The sequence below is a fragment of the Fusarium vanettenii genome (assembly GCF_000151355.1).
Source record: "Fusarium vanettenii 77-13-4 chromosome 2 genomic scaffold NECHAsca_18_chr2_1_0, whole genome shotgun sequence".
Classification (NCBI taxonomy): Eukaryota; Fungi; Ascomycota; class Sordariomycetes; order Hypocreales; family Nectriaceae; genus Fusarium; species Fusarium vanettenii.
This window is the reverse complement of record NW_003315867.1, coordinates 2,201,805-2,221,798: the sequence shown is the minus strand read 5'-3', so window position 1 is coordinate 2,221,798 and position 19,994 is coordinate 2,201,805. Positions and strand designations below refer to the sequence as shown.

The following is a 19,994-nucleotide window of genomic DNA, read 5'->3' as shown; positions in this document are numbered from 1 at the left end:
TCGTTGCAGAGAATATAATGAAAACGTAGCATTCACCAAGCAAGACGCAGCAATTCATTTATTCCAAGAGGCTTCAGACGGGAAAGATGCCTGCTCGAGGTACGTTGCATCCAGAGGCAGCTTCAGGTGACAAGTCACGGGACCAGGCGTTTGCAACAGAGCAAACGCCTAAGGCATCAAAACACGGCCCCACATCAACGGCCGCGTCCCCTACATTCACGTTTGTTTACACTCTGCGGACCCTTGTTGCCAAAACAACATACTCGGTCTAGTGTGCTGTTAATCCCAGGCCCTGTCAGTCTGGCCCATCAAGTTTTCTCTCCTTCGTTGTCGCGACTTTGCGCGCGAGCTGTTCCTTTTATTCGATTGAGTCGCCCTTTGCTTCTAAGTCTATTGTCTTTGTCTTGTCGGCCAACACGCTCACTTTTGTCGCATTCGTTGTCAAAACCTTGTTTATTGGCCCCTCCTACCAGGTTCTTTTCTGCTCCCAAGAGCGCAAACAAGATGGATTCGGAGGCTTCCGACTTCAGCTTCGACGACGAGTCTGATGGCTACGTCCCCGAGGTGGTAAGTGAATTTTAGACGCCTTTCTTAACTGTCAATCAATGTCACCGTGAATGCTGCTTCTGCCTGTCAGCTGCATCAAAGTCTGCCTGACTGCCCGCATTCATACCCTTTGTTCTCCCCTCACCGATGCCTTCGCCCGCACCAAACAACAACAACACCACTCTTTCGCATCGCAACACAACAAAAGCCGAGTAACTGACATCGCAATCTCAGAAATCAAAAGCCAAACCCGTCGCGAAGAAGGCTGCCGCGCGGCCTACCGGCAAAAAGATGGTTCAGACAACCCTAAAAACCAAGGCGGTGCCCAAGAAGCGCACCACCCCCGAGAGCGACGATGACCAGATGAGCGATGCATCGGGCTCCTCCGACAGCCCTCCCAAGTCCAAGAAGCAGAAGAAGGACTCTACATCCAGCAAGTCGTCAGGGACTCCGTTGACGGAGCCCGAGAACGACACGATGGATATCGACACTCCTGAGAAGCCCAAGACGACCAAGCCCAAGACGGCTACCGAAACATACCAGAAGCTGACCCAGCTGCAACACATCATCAAGCGACCCGATACCTACATTGGATCTGTTGAGATGACCCAGCAAACAATGTGGGTGTACAACAAAGAGACCTCGCTCATGGAGTACCGCCCCGTCACCTTCGTCCCTGGTCTTTACAAGATCTTTGACGAAATCCTTGTCAACGCAGCCGACAACAAGCAGCGTGACAAGTCCATGACCTACATGAAGATCAACATTGACCGCGCTACTGGAGTGATCAGTGTGGAGAATAACGGAAAGGGTATTCCCATTGTGATTCACGAGAAGGAAAAAATCTACATCCCTGAGCTTGTATTCGGCCACCTTCTGGCTGGATCCAACTTTGATGATGACGAGAAGAAGACTGTTGGTGGTCGTAACGGTTACGGTGCCAAGCTCTGTAACGTCTTCAGTACAGAATTCCAGCTTGAATGTCAGGACAACGAACATGGCAAAAGGTACAGGCAGGTCTGGACCGACAACATGCAGAAGATGCAGAAGGCCAAGATCACCAGCAGCAAGACTGCCGACTTTGTTCGAATCACCTTCAAGCCAGACTACAAGCGATTCGGCATGGAGGATGGCATTGATGATGATCTCGAGAGGCTTTTGTACAGGAGAGTCTACGACATGGCAGGTACCGTCAGAGGCGTCAAGGTGCATCTGAATGGTGAGGTTCTGAAGTTGAAGGACTTCAAAGGCTACTGCGATCTCTATGCCAAGTCCATCGCAAAGGAGAGGATGGATGAAGAGGGCGGCACACCAACCTGCAGCGTGGAGATGGACAAAGACAAAGGACATCCCCGATGGGAAGTTGGCTTCGCTGTCTCGGATGGCACATTTCAGCAAGTCTCCTTCGTCAACTCGATCGCAACAACGTCCGGAGGTAGCCACGTGGACTACATCGCGAATCAAGTCACGGCTTATCTGCTCAAAGCCCTCAACAAGAAGAAGAAGGGACACACCTTGAAGCAGAGTCACCTCAAGAACCACATCTTCATATTTGTCAACTGTCTTATCGACAACCCCGCATTCAACTCGCAAACCAAGGAGCACATGACGACCAAGACCAGCCAATTCGGTAGCAAGTGCCAACTTGGTGAAGACTTTCTCAAGAAGGTTGCCAAATCCGAAGCTATCCAGAACATCATGGACTTTGCGGAGAGAAAGGCAGACAAGATGTTGGCCAAGAGTGATGGCAACAAGCGATCGCGAGTGAGCAACGCCAAGCTGGTCGAGGCCAACTTGGCAGGCACCCGACGAGGCCATGAGTGCACCCTGATCCTGACAGAAGGTGACTCTGCCAAGGGTTTGGCCGTCTCTGGACGTGCTATCCTTGACCCTGACCGCATCGGTGTATTCCCGCTCCGTGGAAAGCTGCTCAACGTTCGTGATGCTAGTGTCGATCAGATTACCAAGAATCAGGAAATCCAGAACATCAAGCAGTTTCTGGGTCTGAAGCACAAGCAAGTGTACACAGACACCAAGAGTCTTCGATACGGCCATCTAATGATCATGGCTGATCAGGATCACGATGGCAGTCACATCAAGGGTCTTCTCATCAACTTCCTTCAAGTCCAATTTCCATCTCTTCTGAAGGTTCCCGACTTCTTCCGAGAGTTCATCACTCCCATCGTCAAGGTTTGGCAGGGCCCCAACCCAAAGAAGCCCCTTCGCCTCAAGTCTTTCTTCACGCAGCCCGAGTACGAGGAGTGGAAAGAAGACCACAAAGATGACATGGGCCGGTGGCACTCCAAGTACTACAAGGGTTTGGGAACAAGCTCCAACGAGGACGCCCAAGTTTACTTCACCAACCTAGATGATCACTTGAAAGAGTTTGAGGTGATGAAACCCGAAGAAGCAGATCTCCTGGACCTGGCTTTCTCCAAGAAGAAGGCAGATGCTCGAAAGGAGTGGCTGGGCAACTTTGTACCCGGCACCTACTTGGATCATTCGACGAAATCCATCAGTTACTCGGACTTCATCAACAGGGAGCTCATCCTTTTCAGCATGGCTGATAACATGCGATCGATTCCTTCGGTCCTGGATGGCTTCAAGCCTGGTCAGCGCAAGGTGCTCTATGCTTGCTTCAAGAGAAACCTGGTCAAGGATAAGAAGGTCGTGGAACTGTCTGGTTATGTGTCCGAGCAGACAGCGTACCACCACGGTGAGGCGTCTCTCCAACAGACCATCATTGGTCTGGCCCAGAACTTTGTGGGATCGAACAACATCAACTGCCTGGAGCCAAGTGGAAACTTCGGTTCTCGACTCGCCGGTGGTTCGGATGCTGCTAGTCCCCGTTATACCTTTACTCGACTCTCTCCATTTGCTCGCAAGATCTTCTCACCCATGGATGAGCCCAACCTGCAACATCAACACGAAGATGGCAAGAAGATCGAGCCAGTAGCGTATGCACCCATCATTCCTATGGTCTTGGTGAACGGCGCCGACGGTATCGGAACAGGCTGGAGCACATCCATTCCCAACTACCACCCAGAAGACATCGTCAGGAACCTGAAGCGACGAATGGGTCGCCTTGATGAAAAGGATGGAGAGGAGCTACCATTCGAGACCATGATGCCCTGGTTCCGTGGATGGAAGGGCCAGCCTGAGGCTGCTGGACCCGACCGCTACAAGTTCAACGGTATTGCCCAGCAAAACGAGCGAAACCCCAATGAAATTACCATCTCCGAGTTGCCCATCCGAGTGTGGACAGATGACTTCAAGGCGCGACTGGAGAAGATCATCAGCGGCAATGATGGCCCGGCATGGATCAAGGACTACAAAGAGTTCAACGATCACAGCGTCGTCCACTTCGAGGTGATGATGGACGAGAAGCACACCGAGAAGGTCCTGGAAGAAGGAATTCTTGAGCGATTCAAGTTGCTCAAGCAGGTGGCCACCTCCAACTTGGTTGCGTTCGACTCTAGGGGTCAAATTCGCAAGTACGAGAAGGTAGAGGACATCTTGGAAGAGTACTACCACTACCGATTCGACATGTACACGGAGCGAAAGGTTAGTAATGCTGCACCTATGTTTGATGACGTGTGCTAATTTGCACAGAAATACTGGTTGGGTGTCTACCATGCCGATTACCGCAAGCTGAAGAACCAGGCTAGGTTCATCAAGGAGATCATTGACGGTGAGCTCATTGTTGGCAAAAAGAAGAAGACTGTGCTCGTCCAGGAGCTTCGAGACCGCAAATATGAAGCCTTCCCTCGCGGTAGCGACAAGAAGAAGACAGCCGACGAGGAGGAGGACGATGCAGACGACAACCAAGATGCGGATGCAGACATGGACGGTGGTGCCCGGGATTACGACTATCTCCTTTCGGTAGGTCATGTGCAAGGACTAAGTCAACAGTTAAAGCTAACCGACTCCAGATGCCCATTTGGTCTCTCACGGCTGAGCGCCTCGAGAAGCTCAAGGCGGCTATCGAGAAGAAGAAGGCCGAGCATGACGACCTTCTTGCCCTAAGCGAGAAGGATCTCTGGTGCAGAGACCTTGACGAATTCTCAGCCGAATGGGATAATCAGCTTGCGCTCGATGCCGAACTCAAGACTAACATTCGCCGCATGGGTCGCCGCGTCTCCAAGAAGATCGGAGCTGGCCCCGCCGGTCGTGGGCGAAAGGCCAAGGATGATGATGACTACGATCCCGGCAAGAAGAGTCGTGGAAGACCAAAGGCGGCGGCGGCCAAGGCGGCCCCAGTCAAGGTTGAGACGAAGAGTGCTCAACGGTTTGCCGAGATGTTCAGCGCAAAGCCAAAGGTCAAGAAGGAAGCAAGCGCCGACCCTATGGAGGTTGATGACAACTTCTCTGATGATGACTATGCGGCTCTCAGCCGGAGCAAGCCAGCAGCCAAGGCTGGCCCATCATCGCCCGAGGCGCCGGACACCGGACGCGTCAAACGAGTCGCCGCATCTAGGGCCAAGGTGATCATTGACGACGATTCTGAGAGTGACGACGACCAGATGCTTGGCGATGTCGGTGCTCTGGTCAAGGGCATCGGCAAGTCAGCTGTGGACTCGGACAGAGGCAGGTTTAGTCTGCATGCCATGAGCCGGCCAGACTCCAGCCAGGGCAATAGCAGCATCACGGGGCTCTCCAAGCCAAAGGTCAGATCAGCTAAGGCGTTCGACTTTGACGATGACAGCCCGGATGATACAAACTACGAGATGCTTGCCAAATCCTCACCACACAAGACGGCAACGGCAACGGCAACGGCAGCCAAGGAGGATCATATCGACAGCTTCCTGTCAGATGATGAACCCATTGCTGGACCATCCAAGACATCGGCAGCATCTCGACCAAGGGCGGCCAGCCCTGAGGAATCTGCGTTGCCCGCAGGCCTGTCTTTGGTGAAGAAGGGACGTGGCCGGCCTGCTGGTTCAAAGAACAAGGGCAAGGACGACACGAAGCCCAAGGCTACCGCCAAGACTGCTACCAAGGCTGGTGCTAAGACTGCCACCAAGACGGCTGCCAAGGCTGTATCCAAGACAGCTACGAAGCAGACGACCTTGTCTCCAGCGGCTAAGGCCTACGCTGCCAAGAAGGCAGTCAAGAAGTCGGTCCTGGATGACGACTCTGACGAGGAGATGGAGGAGGCCGACTCGCCTCCCGTCAAGGCGTCGAGAGGACGCCCCGGCCGGGCCGCAGCTTCGAGACGGCCTGTTGTAATTGACGATGATTCCTCAGCCTTGCAACCGGATGAAGAGAGTGATGATCCTTTCGAGGTGGATGACGACGAGGACTAGACTCGTCTACTGAACATGAGTTGGTGGAAGGGAAGCACATGAAGAGTACTTGTTCTTTTCGAGAACCGTTGTTTCTGGTTCATTGTTTGCTTGTGTTATTCGATTATGAAGCCTTGAGTGGCCACAGAACACCAAGGCATGGGTCATGATGGGTGTGGAGTGAAGGATGGATGCATCCAATCTGAGGATTGTGATTTGGCGGCGTCGAGGACGATGATCATTTATTTACTTTTCTTTTGGGGTTGATATCCGAATATGAGCACATACCAACACTTGCTACTGATAAATAATTTGGTATTTCGTAGCTTGCATGACTCTTGGATTCCAACAGTAACTGTGAAGCTATACAGGACCCTGTAGAGCTTCGTGCTTGCCAATGCTACCCTAGGTGCCAAGACCTTATCGATAAGAGCTAGCTTCCCCTCCAACGCGGGGCTTTCCCTGCAGGGTCCAAAGGTGGAATTTGTCAACCTCCATCATTCCTCGTCTTGCACTCTCTCTTTACTCGCCACTCTCCGTCTCACATTGTCTCTCACTTCATAATCCTCGGAAAATGGCTTCATCAGACGAGCCGCAGTCCCTCCGGTCGCTCTACGAAGCTGCCGAAGAAAAGCGTCATGCTTTGGACAACGCCTTTGAGGCGACCTCGCCCGCCTACCGCGCCGATCTCGAAGCAGCCCTCTCCCTCTATGCAAAGGCTCGCGATCGAATGGCTGCCGTCTCTCTCTTCTCTGCCAACGAAGGAGTAGAAGATATCTCGACCACCGATCTACCATACCTACTACTCGATGCTCACGTCGCCGAGCTCGTGCAAAAGACACCCAACCTTAGCCCCGATCAGCGACAAGGCGTCCTCTCCGAGTCGCGCTCTGCCTACGAACGCTTTCTCGCTGCCTTGGACAGCTATGGTCTTGTGGGAAACCCATACGATAAGCTACTGGAGCGATACCGTGACGACCCAGACACCTTCGCTGTAGTGGCGAGCAACGACCCCGCAGCCCGGAGAGACGGCAAGATCGCAAACTACCGCGCCGAGAAGCAGCTGAAGGAGAAACTTGAGACATTGCGGCGCAACCCGCGATACCTGGAACACGGCGACGAGGAGATCGTCCGTGAACTGTATCTCACACAACTTACCTCGACCGTGCACGCGACCTTCCAGGCCCTCGATTCACTGAACCGCGAGGTGGCAATTCTCGCCCAGGCGCCCCGCCCACTCGCCCCCTCGGCCGTCGACACACCGTCCGCTGACGATCACACGTCCCGACTTGACCAACCCTTACGGAGGCTACAATCCATAACGGGCGGCCCCCTGCTCTCAGCGCAGGGTAAGCCCCTACAGCCTTTTACCCTAGTGGGCTCCCGGGATGAGCGGGCGAGGGGTGTGTTCCGGTCAGGCCATAACCTGCCGACCATGTCCATCGACGAATATCTCGAGGAGGAGAGGCGGCAAGGCAATATCCTGCAGGGTGGTGTTGAGAAGAAGACGGTAGTGGACGAGGACGACATGGAGGCCGTGGACCGGGAGACGTACAAGCAGCGCGAGTGGGACGAGTTTGTCGACCACAATCCCAAGGGAGCTGGAAATACCCTCAACAGGGGCTAATCAAGGTCGAGGTTGCAACTTGAAAAGGCGTGTGAAAATAATGTATGGACACAACAACATTGGCGTTTCTTGGGGTGGGCTGTGACAAGGTGGAGGATTTGTATAGAGCTGGCAAAGAAAATAGGCATATATCATTTGGCAATGAGATCACGAACAATACAATCAGACATGGCTGGGAAACCCTTTCATTATCATTATGACGAGACCAAACTGGCAGTAAAAACAGGGGCTAGGGGGCTGGTGACTTTGAAGCAGCCGAGCCTTTCTTTTCTTCTTCTTCTTGTTCTTCTGCTGTTGCTCCCATGACCGATTCCGATTCAGAATCCGATGCTTCAATCGCTATAGCTGCTTCTGCTGCTGCCAATACCGATTCCAATGCTTCTGTTGTTGTTGCTGTTGTTGCTGCTGCACTAGGTGGCACCTTGTTAGCTATAATGTTAGAATGAAGGGAAGGATGTATACTTACATTTGCAGCTAGCAAAGGAGAAAAAATGCGTTTCGCTTTGATAATATTGAGTCAAAGTAATAGATGAGAGTGTGTTTTATCTCGGCAGTGGCTCGAAGGAAGAGTGTTGTGCTCGTGATGGTTCAGGGGAAGGAAGAGGAAAGGACTGGAGAGGGCCTCGTCGACACTATTTCACGTGATCTTCTATCAACCCGAACAGGGAAGGAAGGGGGCCCGTAGTGCCTTGGATATCTCAATAGAGCTGTTCTCTTGTAAAACAGCCCGATGACCCAAAGCCCTCGTGGTGCAGGTAGTGGCAGCATGCTAGAGAAGCATCAAGCGTTCTCCTGACATTACACGAGAGTGCTTGATGCTTCAGCAGCAATGCGAAGAGAGCCCAACTTGAATTCTTGACGGGTGCGTTACTCTTTTGTCTTGTTGTACTTGATAGCTTCTGCTGGACTTATTTGTTGTATATATATCCTAATGTTTAGGTTCTCTCTTGACTAGGGTCTCAAGACGATTTCATAAGCAAGTTGCAACCTTGACAAAGCCTCAACATAATTAAATGAAGCCATTTTATCAAGCATTTTATCTTATTGGCATTTACTAAGCCCCCTTGATTCATGCCTTGGGGTTACTACTCTCCTGAAGGCATCTGACGTTGAAAGTGGATATGAGGCTCAGACAACCCTCGAAGTTGGCATGTGGGGTAGTGGGATGGTATTCAGCCCTACGAGCCAAACGCTCTGCCGGCCTTTACTGATGAAGCCAGATGGATGTTGAAATTAATGGTGGTAGACGGGCAGTATTGAGGTGTCACCGATCAAGGGTGGTTCTCAAGGAGAAATCTATGCATGTTCAGATGAGTCTTGTGGTCATGTCCCAATCTCTCTGGAGCTTCAGCCCGGTGCAGGAGGTCGTCGGGAATATAAGAGGGGTTTGAATCATCACCGACATTGATCTTGGGAATCTTACTAGAAGCTTTATAATGAGGGAGGCTGAGTGACGTACTCACGGGTAGTAGGCTATGATGGCATTCTGAGCTGTAAGGTGATCGCCTAGTGCTGCACAAGCTTGGATAGAACCATCATTCACTCGTGATGTGCCTCGGCGATTTTTCTTACGATATCATTTGCTGCAAATCCTGCTACTTCTTTAGTTGAACATAGTTTGAGAAGCCATCAGGTTGGATCTTGTATTCGCCAACATCTAGAAAGAGCTGGTTTCGTCGTCAATCATACTTCGCCTCATCGACTCATGCAACAACAGCAACCTCGGCAGATATAGGAGCATGATAAGTATGAGATCAATGTGCTCGACAAAACAATATTTTTCACTGTGTCAGCTAAATGCCATGTATCTAATTCCATGTAAGTGCGTCAAATGTCATGTCCAGTCATTTTGTATAGTAGTCATCCTGCCAGTGTTCACATCCAAGTGTATCTTGCTCCCATCAAATCATTACTGTATCCCCACTGTCATCACTGTCACTGTCCCAGCAACACATGTCGTCGTCGCTGTCGTCATCATCACTCGATTGCCGACCTTCAGTCATAGATCGTGTATCCGAGTCGGCCGCCTCGACTGTCAAATTTACAGCCTGTCCAATGCTTTGGTGGTCGGCAGGGATCTCGAATCTAGCATCTTCGTAATCGTCTGATCTCCCTGCGGTGAATGACTCTGAGGCAATAGACTGATCGTCGGAGATGACCCTATCCGGATGGTACACGGTCGAGATGCTGTCGTGAACGTCGATGGAAGCCCCGGTGGTGCTCCCCCACATACGTAGCGCGTTCATGTCCTCCGTGATAAACTCCGTCACGCTTGGTGGCGCCGATGGGATAGTTCTGCCTGTGTGGTATCCTGGGCCAGGTCCGTTGGCTCCCCAAGATGTTGGCGGGAGCAGATCTTGGAATACTCCTCCACTGCCGTCGTCACAGCCTCCCGCCCATAGAGGCAAGTACTTCATCTCATTATTGGTGAGTGTCAGGAGGAGGTGACGGGTCAGGTTCAGCGGCGGTTCAATGTCGTGACGCAGCCAGGAGAGCGTCATCGGTCGAAGGGCATCCTTGACCCCCCGCTCAATGCAGTCCAACCACACCGTGGAATCTTCACCCAACCACTTGCGGATATACGATTCCAACCCGGCAGTTTTCACATGTGCTGGTGCACATATAAGGACGTCCCTTAAAGATCGAAATGCTTCGCTCGTGAGCGTACGGTAAGTTGTCTGCAAATAGCCAACTAGTTGACACTTGCAGTCACGATACCTTCGGTCATCCAAAATAGTACCGAAATCGTTGTAGGTGATGGAGCAGAGAAGCAGCTGAACTCGGTTAAAGGTGGACATGATGACGCTCGTTTTTTCGAAATGCCTAGGCTCCACATACAAGAGCCGGTCTTGGTCAATACTGATCAGCGCTGGGTGATTGTAACTCTGAGATTTGCTTGTGGCAGTCTCATAAGCGCTCCGAACTTCGTAAACGAGAGCGTCCTTTAGAAGTTGGACTGAATGCAGAGCCTTTTCATAGATAGGGCCCTTTCCATTCACGAGGCATTGCTCGATCTCTTGCATCTTGTTCCACTCTTCAATGTCCCAGAAGTCAAAGATATCCGGGTTTCGGAGCTGGGCGTCAATGTTTGACACACGTTCCACAAGTGCCATGGCTCCATGTTGGACCAGGTTTTGCAAGTCGTCGGGCAAATCACCCAGCCTTCTTCCAAAGATGGTGAACTGAGTAGCGGGTCCCTTAGAGGTAGAGGCCAACTTCAGAGCGGCCTCATTCACAAGGATCCTGAAGGCCGATTGCCCGACCTCTGGCAACTCCAGGGCAAAGGCTATCTGAAGGGCTTCCTCGGGTAAGTGCTCGATCAGCGCCGTATTGGGCCCATGCATGATCCATTGGGCAACACGATCCCGGAGAACATGAGCACAGTCAAAGATGGTGCCCAGCTTCACAAGGGTCCATACCCTTATAGCGGAATCGAGGATGACTCCTTTCCCTTCTAGTAGGAGTAACAGCCGCAGTATTCCATTCCGATGCCGAATAGGACAGTAGTCGGGGACTTTTCGAAAAGACGGTGTTTTGTAGACTTCATCTTCTCCCCTTGCTTTCATACCAAGTGCGGCATCTGCGTTGAGGGGAAGCCTGGGTAACGTTTTCTTCTCCTTAGAACTAGCCGTGGCATCTTGTTGTACTTCGGCTGATGAGCCCTCTCCCATTGATTCATCTTCCTTAGTCTCTTCCTCCTTTTGTCTCTTGCACCCGCAAATATCATCGTGACCACAAACAAGCCATGGATCGACTTCGTTCGTCAAGTGGGTGCTCCACCACTTGATGATGCCAGGTGTCAATGATAGCTCAGTCATCTGAAAGACCAGCTCATCGCCTTCCGAAGGTGGAGTCAGATCCAACACATATTTGACGCCGTCGGCGAGCTTGTTGACGAGCTTGAGTCGCCTGAGAACGCGGAATTGATAGGTAGGCGCAAGCATCTCGGCAAATTTGCCTACCAGATTGGCCGAGTTGACGCGGAACTGGAGGGGTTTGAATGTAATGCCATTGCAATCGGTATAGCTGAGAGCTGCCTTTTGGTGAATAGGGTAGTCAATAAAGACAAGGGTGTCGCCCTTGTTGAGCTCAAAAGCGATCGAGTGAAGACGATAGAGCTCAAAGTTCCGCGTCTCTTCAATCTGACTCTTTCTCATGAGCGAGGGGAGCATCTTGTCCGTCGTGGTAGGCTTGTTAAAGTGACTGGTGGTCCATTTGGAGAGGGAGGGGGGCTTGGGTGACAACAGGTCGTCAAGGGTGAGTAGTCGGTTGATATCATTGTCTTGAGAATTGGCGGTAGTGGCGGCGGTGGCTGCAGCTGTGGTGGTGGAGGTTGCGGTTATGGGAGCAAGTGTCAGAGGCATCTCATCAGCCTCATCTTCAAGAAGCTGGGCCATTTCGGCCTCTATCGAGGCTGACCAGTCATCGGGGAAATCCATGACAGTCAAGCAAGCGTGGTCGTGTTGACCTCCCAAGTGATCGATGTCGATGCGAGGAGTGTCGAGGGCGGTAGAGATGATGGAACAAAGACAATTTAGAGGAGAGGGCATGGAACGGTGATGAGGGTGAATACAAGAAGGCAGCGAAATTCACATTCAAATGCAGGCTGCAGCGATTTAATCAGGGCGGATGCCGAGGCGAGACAAGGCAGACGGACAACTAGGAATGGAGGAGGGCTGTGTAACAAGGCAGTGCCACTGTTGGTGCTGTTGAAGCGACAAATGTAAAGACGAGGCGTTGATACTAAATATCAATAATAATGTCGAGAGATTGGAAAAAAAGATGAAATGAAAGAGATGGGCTGACTCGATAAGAATTGGTGATCAGCCCTATGAGTAACACCCCCCAGAACATGGATCTCATGCCATGGATGTTGATGCCTGAACTCGAGCTTGAAAGTGGGATGGTTGCCTAGGTAGGTTGAGGCTGTCATGTCAGCCTGCATAACTTCGGCAGGTGCTACGTACAAGGCAACATCAGCCGCCCTCGTGTAAACGTAAACGGGACCAACAAGAGGTGGAATTAGGAATGGTGATGGCATTTCCGGGTACTAGACCCGTTCAGTTGCGCAGTTGGCATTGCGTGGATGGATAGGCAGACAAGCAATTGGCTTGAGCCTCTAGCCATCGCCGTTGGGACAGTAGACATGGACTCGGTAACGTAACTGTCATGATCTGCTGACACCAAAGTTAATCCAGTACGCATTCTGATACACTTCTATGTACGTGTTGGGTGCCTTGAGAGTTGGCAGCTCAGGTCATACAACCTCAAGCAAAGACCGTTGGAGACTTGCCAAATACTGTACCAACACCTTCTACATGAGTATTATTCCTAAAAACACATACTCTATCAATCAGTTCATTCAATATCCACCATCACCATCAACCCTCTGCATGTGCCGAGTTTCATGCTCCCTTCCCCCGCAAAACCCAAAGACCCCCCGCCATCAATGCCCCACCTCCTCCACCATCAACCTTCACCTCCAGGTTCATGATAGACAGCTCTCATGACTATCGATACCACATCCATTGACACCACCAATCCAAAACGATCCCCATAAAACCCCTTCTGGGCCACAATGTCTCACTGCCATATGTAACAAAAACGCCTCCTCTTGGCTTCGTACTCCCAACAAAAAGCAAACTACCCCTCCATCTCAATCGCCACCCACACACCCCAGACCTTCCCACCTGAGCTCCCTTAGCTTCTTTAGCTTCCCCCGGGAACGCCATGGCCAAGACGGGTTCGGGTAGAGGGCATCTTCCCCGATAGGCAAGGGGTTTCGTAATGAGCTTTCCGAACGACTTGTGCCGAGCTCAAGCTATGCCGGTCTATAAACCCCAATCCATCCCTACTCCCACCCGGGAGAGCTTCTTCTCTCACCAACGTGACCGGGCTCTACCTTGATCATGGAAACCACAAAAGCAGCCATCACTTCCATCTCTACTCGACCCTTCTTGTAAGTTACACGCCTTCCTTTCCATCTCGTCTAACACGCGAATCTAGGCGTGGTAAAGCCGTTATTGTCCTCGCCGCTGCCGCTGCCGCTGCTGCCACCGCCGTTGCCTTCAAGTATCAAGCTGCCTCTCTCAACCAAAACGACATCGAGCAACGAACCCGCAAAGCACCCCATGGTTATGTCTCGGTCGACCGCAGCGGTGGTGGCATATAATCCTCGACACTTCCCTCCCTCCAAGGTCGACTAGAGGCTCTACTCCAACCTCGGCAAAGCACAGCCGTTCACTTGAGCTGGAAACGCCAACAACACAAACATGAAGACGGTAGCGGTGAACCCGGCACATTCGAGACTTGATCTTTGACGGCAATAATCTTGCCGTCAGAACTACAATCCATTCAGAGGGTGCAATTTCAGCATTAGAAACTGGTTCCCTTGTCCCAAGACTGCTATTTTACAATAAGTGGAAGAGCTTCTGGTGAGAATGCCCAGAAGACAACCTGATGGTATCGACATCCCAACATGGAAACGTCCGTATCAATGATGCATCTGAACAGCGTTCGGTATATACACAATTAACCCCTACGATTATTCCGCCCCGTCCTATATATTGATCCTTGTATCGCCCCAAACCTGGCATCCTCTCAGCCATGAAACACGATCCCACAACGCCATATATGCTCCCCATGATGTTCCTTTTACAGTGAGCCGCCCTTCTGAAAGAGACTGTCGTCCGTCTCCGCTTCGTCGTCAGACTCGTATGCCACCTCCTTCCCCTTGGCCTTGTGATCCCACATGCCTGTCTCCTTCATACTTCTCCGACTGGCAGGACGCTTAGACGCTGCCACCTTTCGGTTTCCGCTCTCATGCTTGTACTTCCGTAGTCGGTCCCGTCCGGCAACCTCAATCAACGGGGCCATTCTGGCCTCGTCACCCGAAGAGTTACGCCGAGTCGTAGGGGCCGTGGATGAGTTCTTCAGGTCCCGCATCTCCTTGATAATATCTGCAAAGCTTTCCTCCAGTGTCTTCATCCGAGCCAGCACCAGTCTTCCCATCCTATCGCGATCCCCTGTATCACCTCCGGCCGCCCGCAGCCGGTTGTCCTTCATCATTGCCATTGCCATCTGCGTCTGGAAGCTTCCCGGCATGGCTCCAATGGGATCGCCTGCACCCAGGTGGTCCGACATCGCGCTCAAATCTAACGACGAGAGTCTCCTGATATCCTTTGGACGGTTTCGCGGCTCGATACTTAGCAGGGCAGACCGACTAACACCTCCCGCTTCCGTCATACCCCGCGGCGGCATTACTGGCCGAGGCTTTGTATTCGCCACGTACAAAGAGCGACGGGGTGAGCTGCGTCGTGGCGTCTTTTCTCCAGCGGTTGTGCGTCCACTCGTTCTTGGGCGAGACTGTGCTCCGTGGGGAGGTGACACTGGCGAAGCGCCCTGAATCTGTTTGATATCTTGTGGGTTGAACAGTATCGTGTTGGTCGACAGTGTCCGGTTATGACCAGCTCTTTTTGCTCGGGGAGTTGGAGCACCCTTGCCCGATGAGCCTACGGACGAGGCGAGTTTTCCAAAGTTGCCAGGCATTGGCGTGAAGTATCCATCCTCTGGTTCCTCATCAATCCGATGGCTGCTGGCTGCTCGACTCCGCCCAGCATTCGTGCCATGATCGTCTTCGTCCTCGTCATTTGTGACCAGCTCATCATCGCCATCCGCATCCGTCTGGTCCTTGTATTCGGACATCTCAGCAGTCAACCGAGTCCTCGAGAAATGAGAGGGTCGGAGGGGGTGGCCTGCATTTGACATTCGATCAGCGGGATCACTCGCCGTTGATCTAACATCAGAGACACGTCTCAGATTTGTTGCGCGATCAAAGCCCACACTCATCCTCCTTTGCCAAGGAGGCATGGCACTATCCATTGCTGGCCAGTTGCCTGGCGAAGTGCCAGTGTCGTCATGCTGATCCATCCAATTACGGATGGCCGTCTGTGTCTTGCGCCTTTCGTTCCGCCTCTGTGTTCTGAGCGTGAGGGGATCGGGCACTCGCAAGAACACCTCTTCGAGAGCTCGATCTTTCTGGAAACCAGCAACCGACTCCTCACGAACCCTTACACTGGGGCTGAAAATGGCTGCCCTACTCGTTGGGTCCATGAAAGAAATAGCTCGGCCTCGGTCACGGGTTGGGTGTTCCACCAGATCAGTCGGCTCGTACATGGACGGCGCCAGCCAGTATCTCTCGTACAGATAGATACAGAAGAGCACTGGAAAGTGTGTGGCCTTGATCACGATCCGATTCAGCCAGACAAACAGCCTCAGCGGCATGAAATACCGCAGGGGCATTAGCAGCCAAGCAAAGATGTTGCTGGGGGCAATGTATGAGAACAATGCGTCGTTCTTGACCATGGAGATAGTGTTGATGGCAAAGAGGAACTGATGTTCTTCATTGGCATTGGACGACACTGCCATGAACGAGTTTGTCAAGACGGTAATCAAGATTGTCCTGGATGGGTAGTTAGCAAGGGAAACGCGCATATGGAATAGTAGACTTACACAACCAGGAAATGGGTGATGCTGAGGAATAGGACCAAAAGGCCTCTCCCCAGCCAGTTGTACGCATCCCACACCTCCCACGCCGCTGGTGTAAATCCCATAAGAATCTGAAAGATCTTATAGGCAACGTCACTGGCGCCAAACGAGTTCTTGGATAGCGTGAAAAAGAAGAAGAAGCCGCTGCAGAGGATCAGGATCAGGATGAAAACAGCAGCGAGATCGACGGCCATCAACCGAAAGGCGATGAGGAGTTGCGAAAAGTACTGGTAGTGGTCCAAGATGCTGAAGATGCGCGGGAGAAGGAGGATCGCGTTGGCTGCAAGAACATCGTAGGCCATGTCGTTCCAATGGTGGGGATCTACCAGGAAAACACCGTATGCTCGCATGCAGTAGTAGACGATAAGCAGCAGAAGGATGCCTAGGTCAAAGATGTTCCAGAAACTCATGATGTAGAGGGCGAATCCCTGCTCGTTGAAACCAACGAGCTCATCCAGCATAAATCCTGCGCTCCAAAACCAAAAGACCAATTCGAGACCGGTGATCTGGACTGAACGTTCCGTGAGAACGGCAAGGAAGAGGCAAATCAACACCGCAAGAGATATCGTAGAGAGAAACGATCTATAGCGAGGAACTCGGAGTCGAGAAAGCTTGAAAAGAGACGCCTGTCGAGGGTCGTAGAGGATGGCCGTACGTCGCCCTGGTGGAACATAGTGCGAATCTTTAGATTGATGTCCCAGCAGAGGCGTCCTATCATCCACCTTGCCAATGTGCCCATTTCCATTGCGACCTGCGTCCTGTGGTGGTTCACGATGTAGGCTGTCGGCGGACGAGTGAAAGGTGATGGCGCCGCTCCAGATAGCCTCCAATTGCTGGACGACAAGAGGATGGGCGAGGAAATGCTTGGCCGAGGCTCGGATCGCAACCTCGAGTGTTGATGTTCGGGACGCAATCAGGGGTGGCTTGGGTGAGGTTGGTGTCCGACGAGGTGAGTTTGGTACCCCAGCTCCAGGCAAGCCTTGCAGGGGATAAAAGTCGTAGGCCAACGCATCGATGAGTTCCCGAGTGTTGTACTCTTTGAGTAGCTTCAAGGCTAGCAGTTCGCAAACCTTGGCGCGAGTACCACTGATTCCTGCATTGCCTGGATATCGTTCGCCCTCCTTGTTAAACTGGAGGCAGTTTGCCATGAGGGCATATAGAGTTGCGCGGGTGAAGTGCTGTGTTCGGATTTGCTGCTGCATAGGTTTCACAAGAAACTGAGAAACCTGAGGGGATCGGAGTTGATCCCAAGAAAGGGTCGTCTCGGTACGGGCACTAACAACCACTCGAATAGCATGAGTTATGCTGTATATAGGAAGTGAATCTGTACAACAGTCAGAATACTAGTCAAAATCACTACTCTTGCTCCAAGTTCAGGGTACGCACCCAGATGGCTGGCAGAAAACAAAGGTAGAACAGGCAGGCCACCCCGTCTTCTACCATCTTCATCCTGTCCATCGTCTTGGTCGTCTTCTTCGTCACCATCATCGTCAACATGTCGATCGTTACTGTGGAACCGGGCCATGCCCTCGTCGTGGGATTCATCGGCGTCGTCATCATCGGCTTCTGTGAAATCGGCTGTGGCATGTCGTTCGAGAGTGTAGCGCCTACGAGCAGGACCGGGCGAGGGAGAAGGACTCGAGTTGCGGCGACGGTCGACTCGACGGGGGCCAGCCCTAGGGCGACGCAACAGCGAAGAGAACATTGGATCCAATGTTGATGTTTGCGAGTTGGGGAGGAGTCGCAGTCGCAGTCGCCCGTATGGTGCAAGCTTGGCGCCTTGCTCGATATCGTCTCAACGCGCCATGGAGGGGGATGGCGTTGACGGGGGTTGATGAAAGGAACGGAAGCGAGAGAACGGGATCTCCGCGACGGGTGTGGGGAATTAGTTGGGGAATAAGACAATAGACACGGAACTTGAAGAAAAGGGAAAGGAAAGAAAAAAGGAAAAACAAAAGAACCCAGGCGAAGGAGGTCGTCGGCGTCGAGGCTCGAGGCTGGAGGAAGGCGAGCGACGGAGCGGGATGGGAAGGTCAGACGGGGTCCATCCAACACAACCACAACACAACACAACCTCCATCCCGTCCACCATCCATCCACCTCAAAACTTGCCCGTCCAGGCCAGGCCCGGGGCGCTGTCGCGCACAAGATGGACGCTAGCGAGAGCACCCAGTATCACGACGGGCCCCCTGGACGAGCTAATGGTTTAGCGGCTCTAGGGCCAGGAGTGGTGGGCAGGGTTCTATCTGGCTGATGACGGGGGGTTCCACCGAACGAACGGTCGACTTCCATTGCCTTGAAAATCAAGGAAGTTCAATGACTTGGAGGCTTTTTTTCTGTCTATTTTTCTTGATACAAGTGAGCTAATGCAAGACAGATCTGATGGTGATGCTATTTAGACCGCCTGTAGCGCCAACTACTTCACCACCGGAAGTTTTCACCTTCACCAAGCAAGCAAACCACCCCATGATGAATGGATCGCAGGGCAAACGCAAGTCAGACCGGCCGAGCAGACGGAAACCAGGTGGAGCATCAAATTAGCCATGTCCCTGCTAAGACATTTCGTCCATTTGCGGGACTGCTGGAGTCGAGGCGCCTCAAGTAACGAACGTCGGGCTTTGTTTGGACCAACCATGACTCGCTGTTGGCAGTCATGGGAGAGGTCGAGTGTGGATTATCGTCACTTGGTGCACCGAGTTTGTCTCTTGCAGAGTCTGTATAGAATTGATGCAGAGATGAAGTGTTGTTCGGCACTGATGTTCAGGCTGTCCAAGGATCGGGAGGTGGTTGAAAACTGGCCACTATTCTCACCTCACGTCACATTACACAGCATGATCAAAAAAGATTCTGGCAATCATGCTGCTCGCACCCTACTCGTCCAACGTCGCAAGAAGCAACAACCTGGAAATAGTTGATCCACTCACAATCCATCCAACACCACTCGCGCCTAGACAAAACAGACCAGATGCGACGCCTTACTCTCTCTCACTCCAGCTGGAGCCCTGGTCGCAGCATCCATGTCCCACACTTGGTCTGTAAAACCAAGGCAGATCCCATGATCTAGAGGGCATCGAAATCACCGATCCATCAACACCATCTTCCTCTTTCAGGCATGCATAAGACAATTCCTGATTCTCGTCCTCCTTAGTGAACCCCCCTTTCTTGACAAATTGTCCGTGTGCGACGAGTACACCAAGCACAAGCCAACGGCAATTCGAAAGAGCAATGAGCAAATCCACCAGATGATGGCCCGTCATCTTGGGTACAAATCCTCATCTCGATGAATTGCCGATCTACACTAACACCTCCAGACTATTACGAGCACAGACAATCTCATTCGCCAGAGATGGCCTCGCTCCGCTATCGCTACCTTATCTCGCCCATCCTTTTTTCCCAAAGTGCCGCGTATCTCGTCAGAATAACCCCCCCGGTTCGTAGTCGAATCACCGTCACGACACACATACTGTAGCCTCCCAATGCATCTCGCCCTGCAGAAGCCAACCCCGGCTTTTGCTCGACTTCCCCCGGGTCGCTGTGTTTGGTGAAGGGACCTCCAATGGGCATCTCCAGGCTGGCATGTGGCAGCCCACCCCGTTGCAGGCGACGGTCACTGCAGGCAGTATGCGTCCTGCGGCGTTCCAAGCAGAGGTGTCATGCGTCCATCCGGCATCTTCAGGGCAACTCAGTCCCATCGTGGAGAGATCCCCCCTCGGCCGAGCCCTTCACCGCATCGTGAGACAGGTGGATGGTTGCGGAGGAGGCCGTTGATGCGAGCACTGGAATTCCCCATCGCCTCAGCTGATCATGTCATCTCATCTTCCAATCTTGGGTCTTGTGTGCTTTTGTCCGGCATTCATGTCCAACCAAAGATAGTGTAGGTCGCCCCGCATGTAATTTTGAAGCTGTTGGAAGCCACACCGCCACAGTGCATTAGTTCATGGTTCAGCTCATGAACCTGAGGTTGATACGAGATCATGGATAGAACATGT

The 19,994-nt window shown here is 52.3% G+C and overlaps 5 protein-coding genes across 5 annotated transcripts; 2 read left to right on the top strand and 3 right to left on the bottom strand.

Moving 5' to 3' along the window:
• Positions 1-504: 504 nt before the first annotated feature.
• On the top strand, positions 505-5,852 carry NECHADRAFT_33819 (uncharacterized protein; the record flags this gene model as incomplete). Its single annotated transcript, XM_003046575.1, has 4 exons — positions 505-564; positions 781-4,110; positions 4,159-4,428; positions 4,479-5,852. The coding sequence occupies 4 exons, from the start codon at positions 505-507 to the stop codon at positions 5,850-5,852; spliced, it is 5,034 nt and encodes a 1,677-aa protein (XP_003046621.1).
• Positions 5,853-6,383: 531 nt separating this feature from the next.
• Positions 6,384-7,618, top strand: NECHADRAFT_66493 (uncharacterized protein). The gene has a single exon (XM_003046574.1). It carries the CDS (start codon positions 6,406-6,408, stop codon positions 7,456-7,458), a length of 1,053 nt encoding a protein of 350 aa, XP_003046620.1. The 5' UTR covers positions 6,384-6,405; the 3' UTR covers positions 7,459-7,618.
• Positions 7,619-9,371: 1,753 nt separating this feature from the next.
• Positions 9,372-11,711, bottom strand: NECHADRAFT_21139 (uncharacterized protein; the record flags this gene model as incomplete). The annotated part of the gene is made up of 1 exon (XM_003046002.1): positions 9,372-11,711. A coding segment is annotated over one exon (2,340 nt), but the record flags the coding sequence as incomplete, so codon positions are not given.
• Positions 11,712-13,916: 2,205 nt separating this feature from the next.
• Positions 13,917-17,710, bottom strand: NECHADRAFT_99254 (uncharacterized protein; the record flags this gene model as incomplete). Its single annotated transcript, XM_003046001.1, has 3 exons — positions 13,917-15,919; positions 15,970-17,329; positions 17,392-17,710. 3 exons carry the CDS (start codon positions 17,708-17,710, stop codon positions 14,113-14,115), a joined length of 3,486 nt encoding a protein of 1,161 aa, XP_003046047.1. The 3' UTR covers positions 13,917-14,112.
• An 827-nt stretch (positions 17,711-18,537) lies between these two features.
• Positions 18,538-19,262, bottom strand: NECHADRAFT_76490 (uncharacterized protein; the record flags this gene model as incomplete). The annotated part of the gene is made up of 3 exons (XM_003046000.1): positions 18,538-18,719; positions 18,930-18,952; positions 18,985-19,262. 3 exons carry the CDS (start codon positions 19,260-19,262, stop codon positions 18,538-18,540), a joined length of 483 nt encoding a protein of 160 aa, XP_003046046.1.
• Positions 19,263-19,994: the final 732 nt, after the last annotated feature.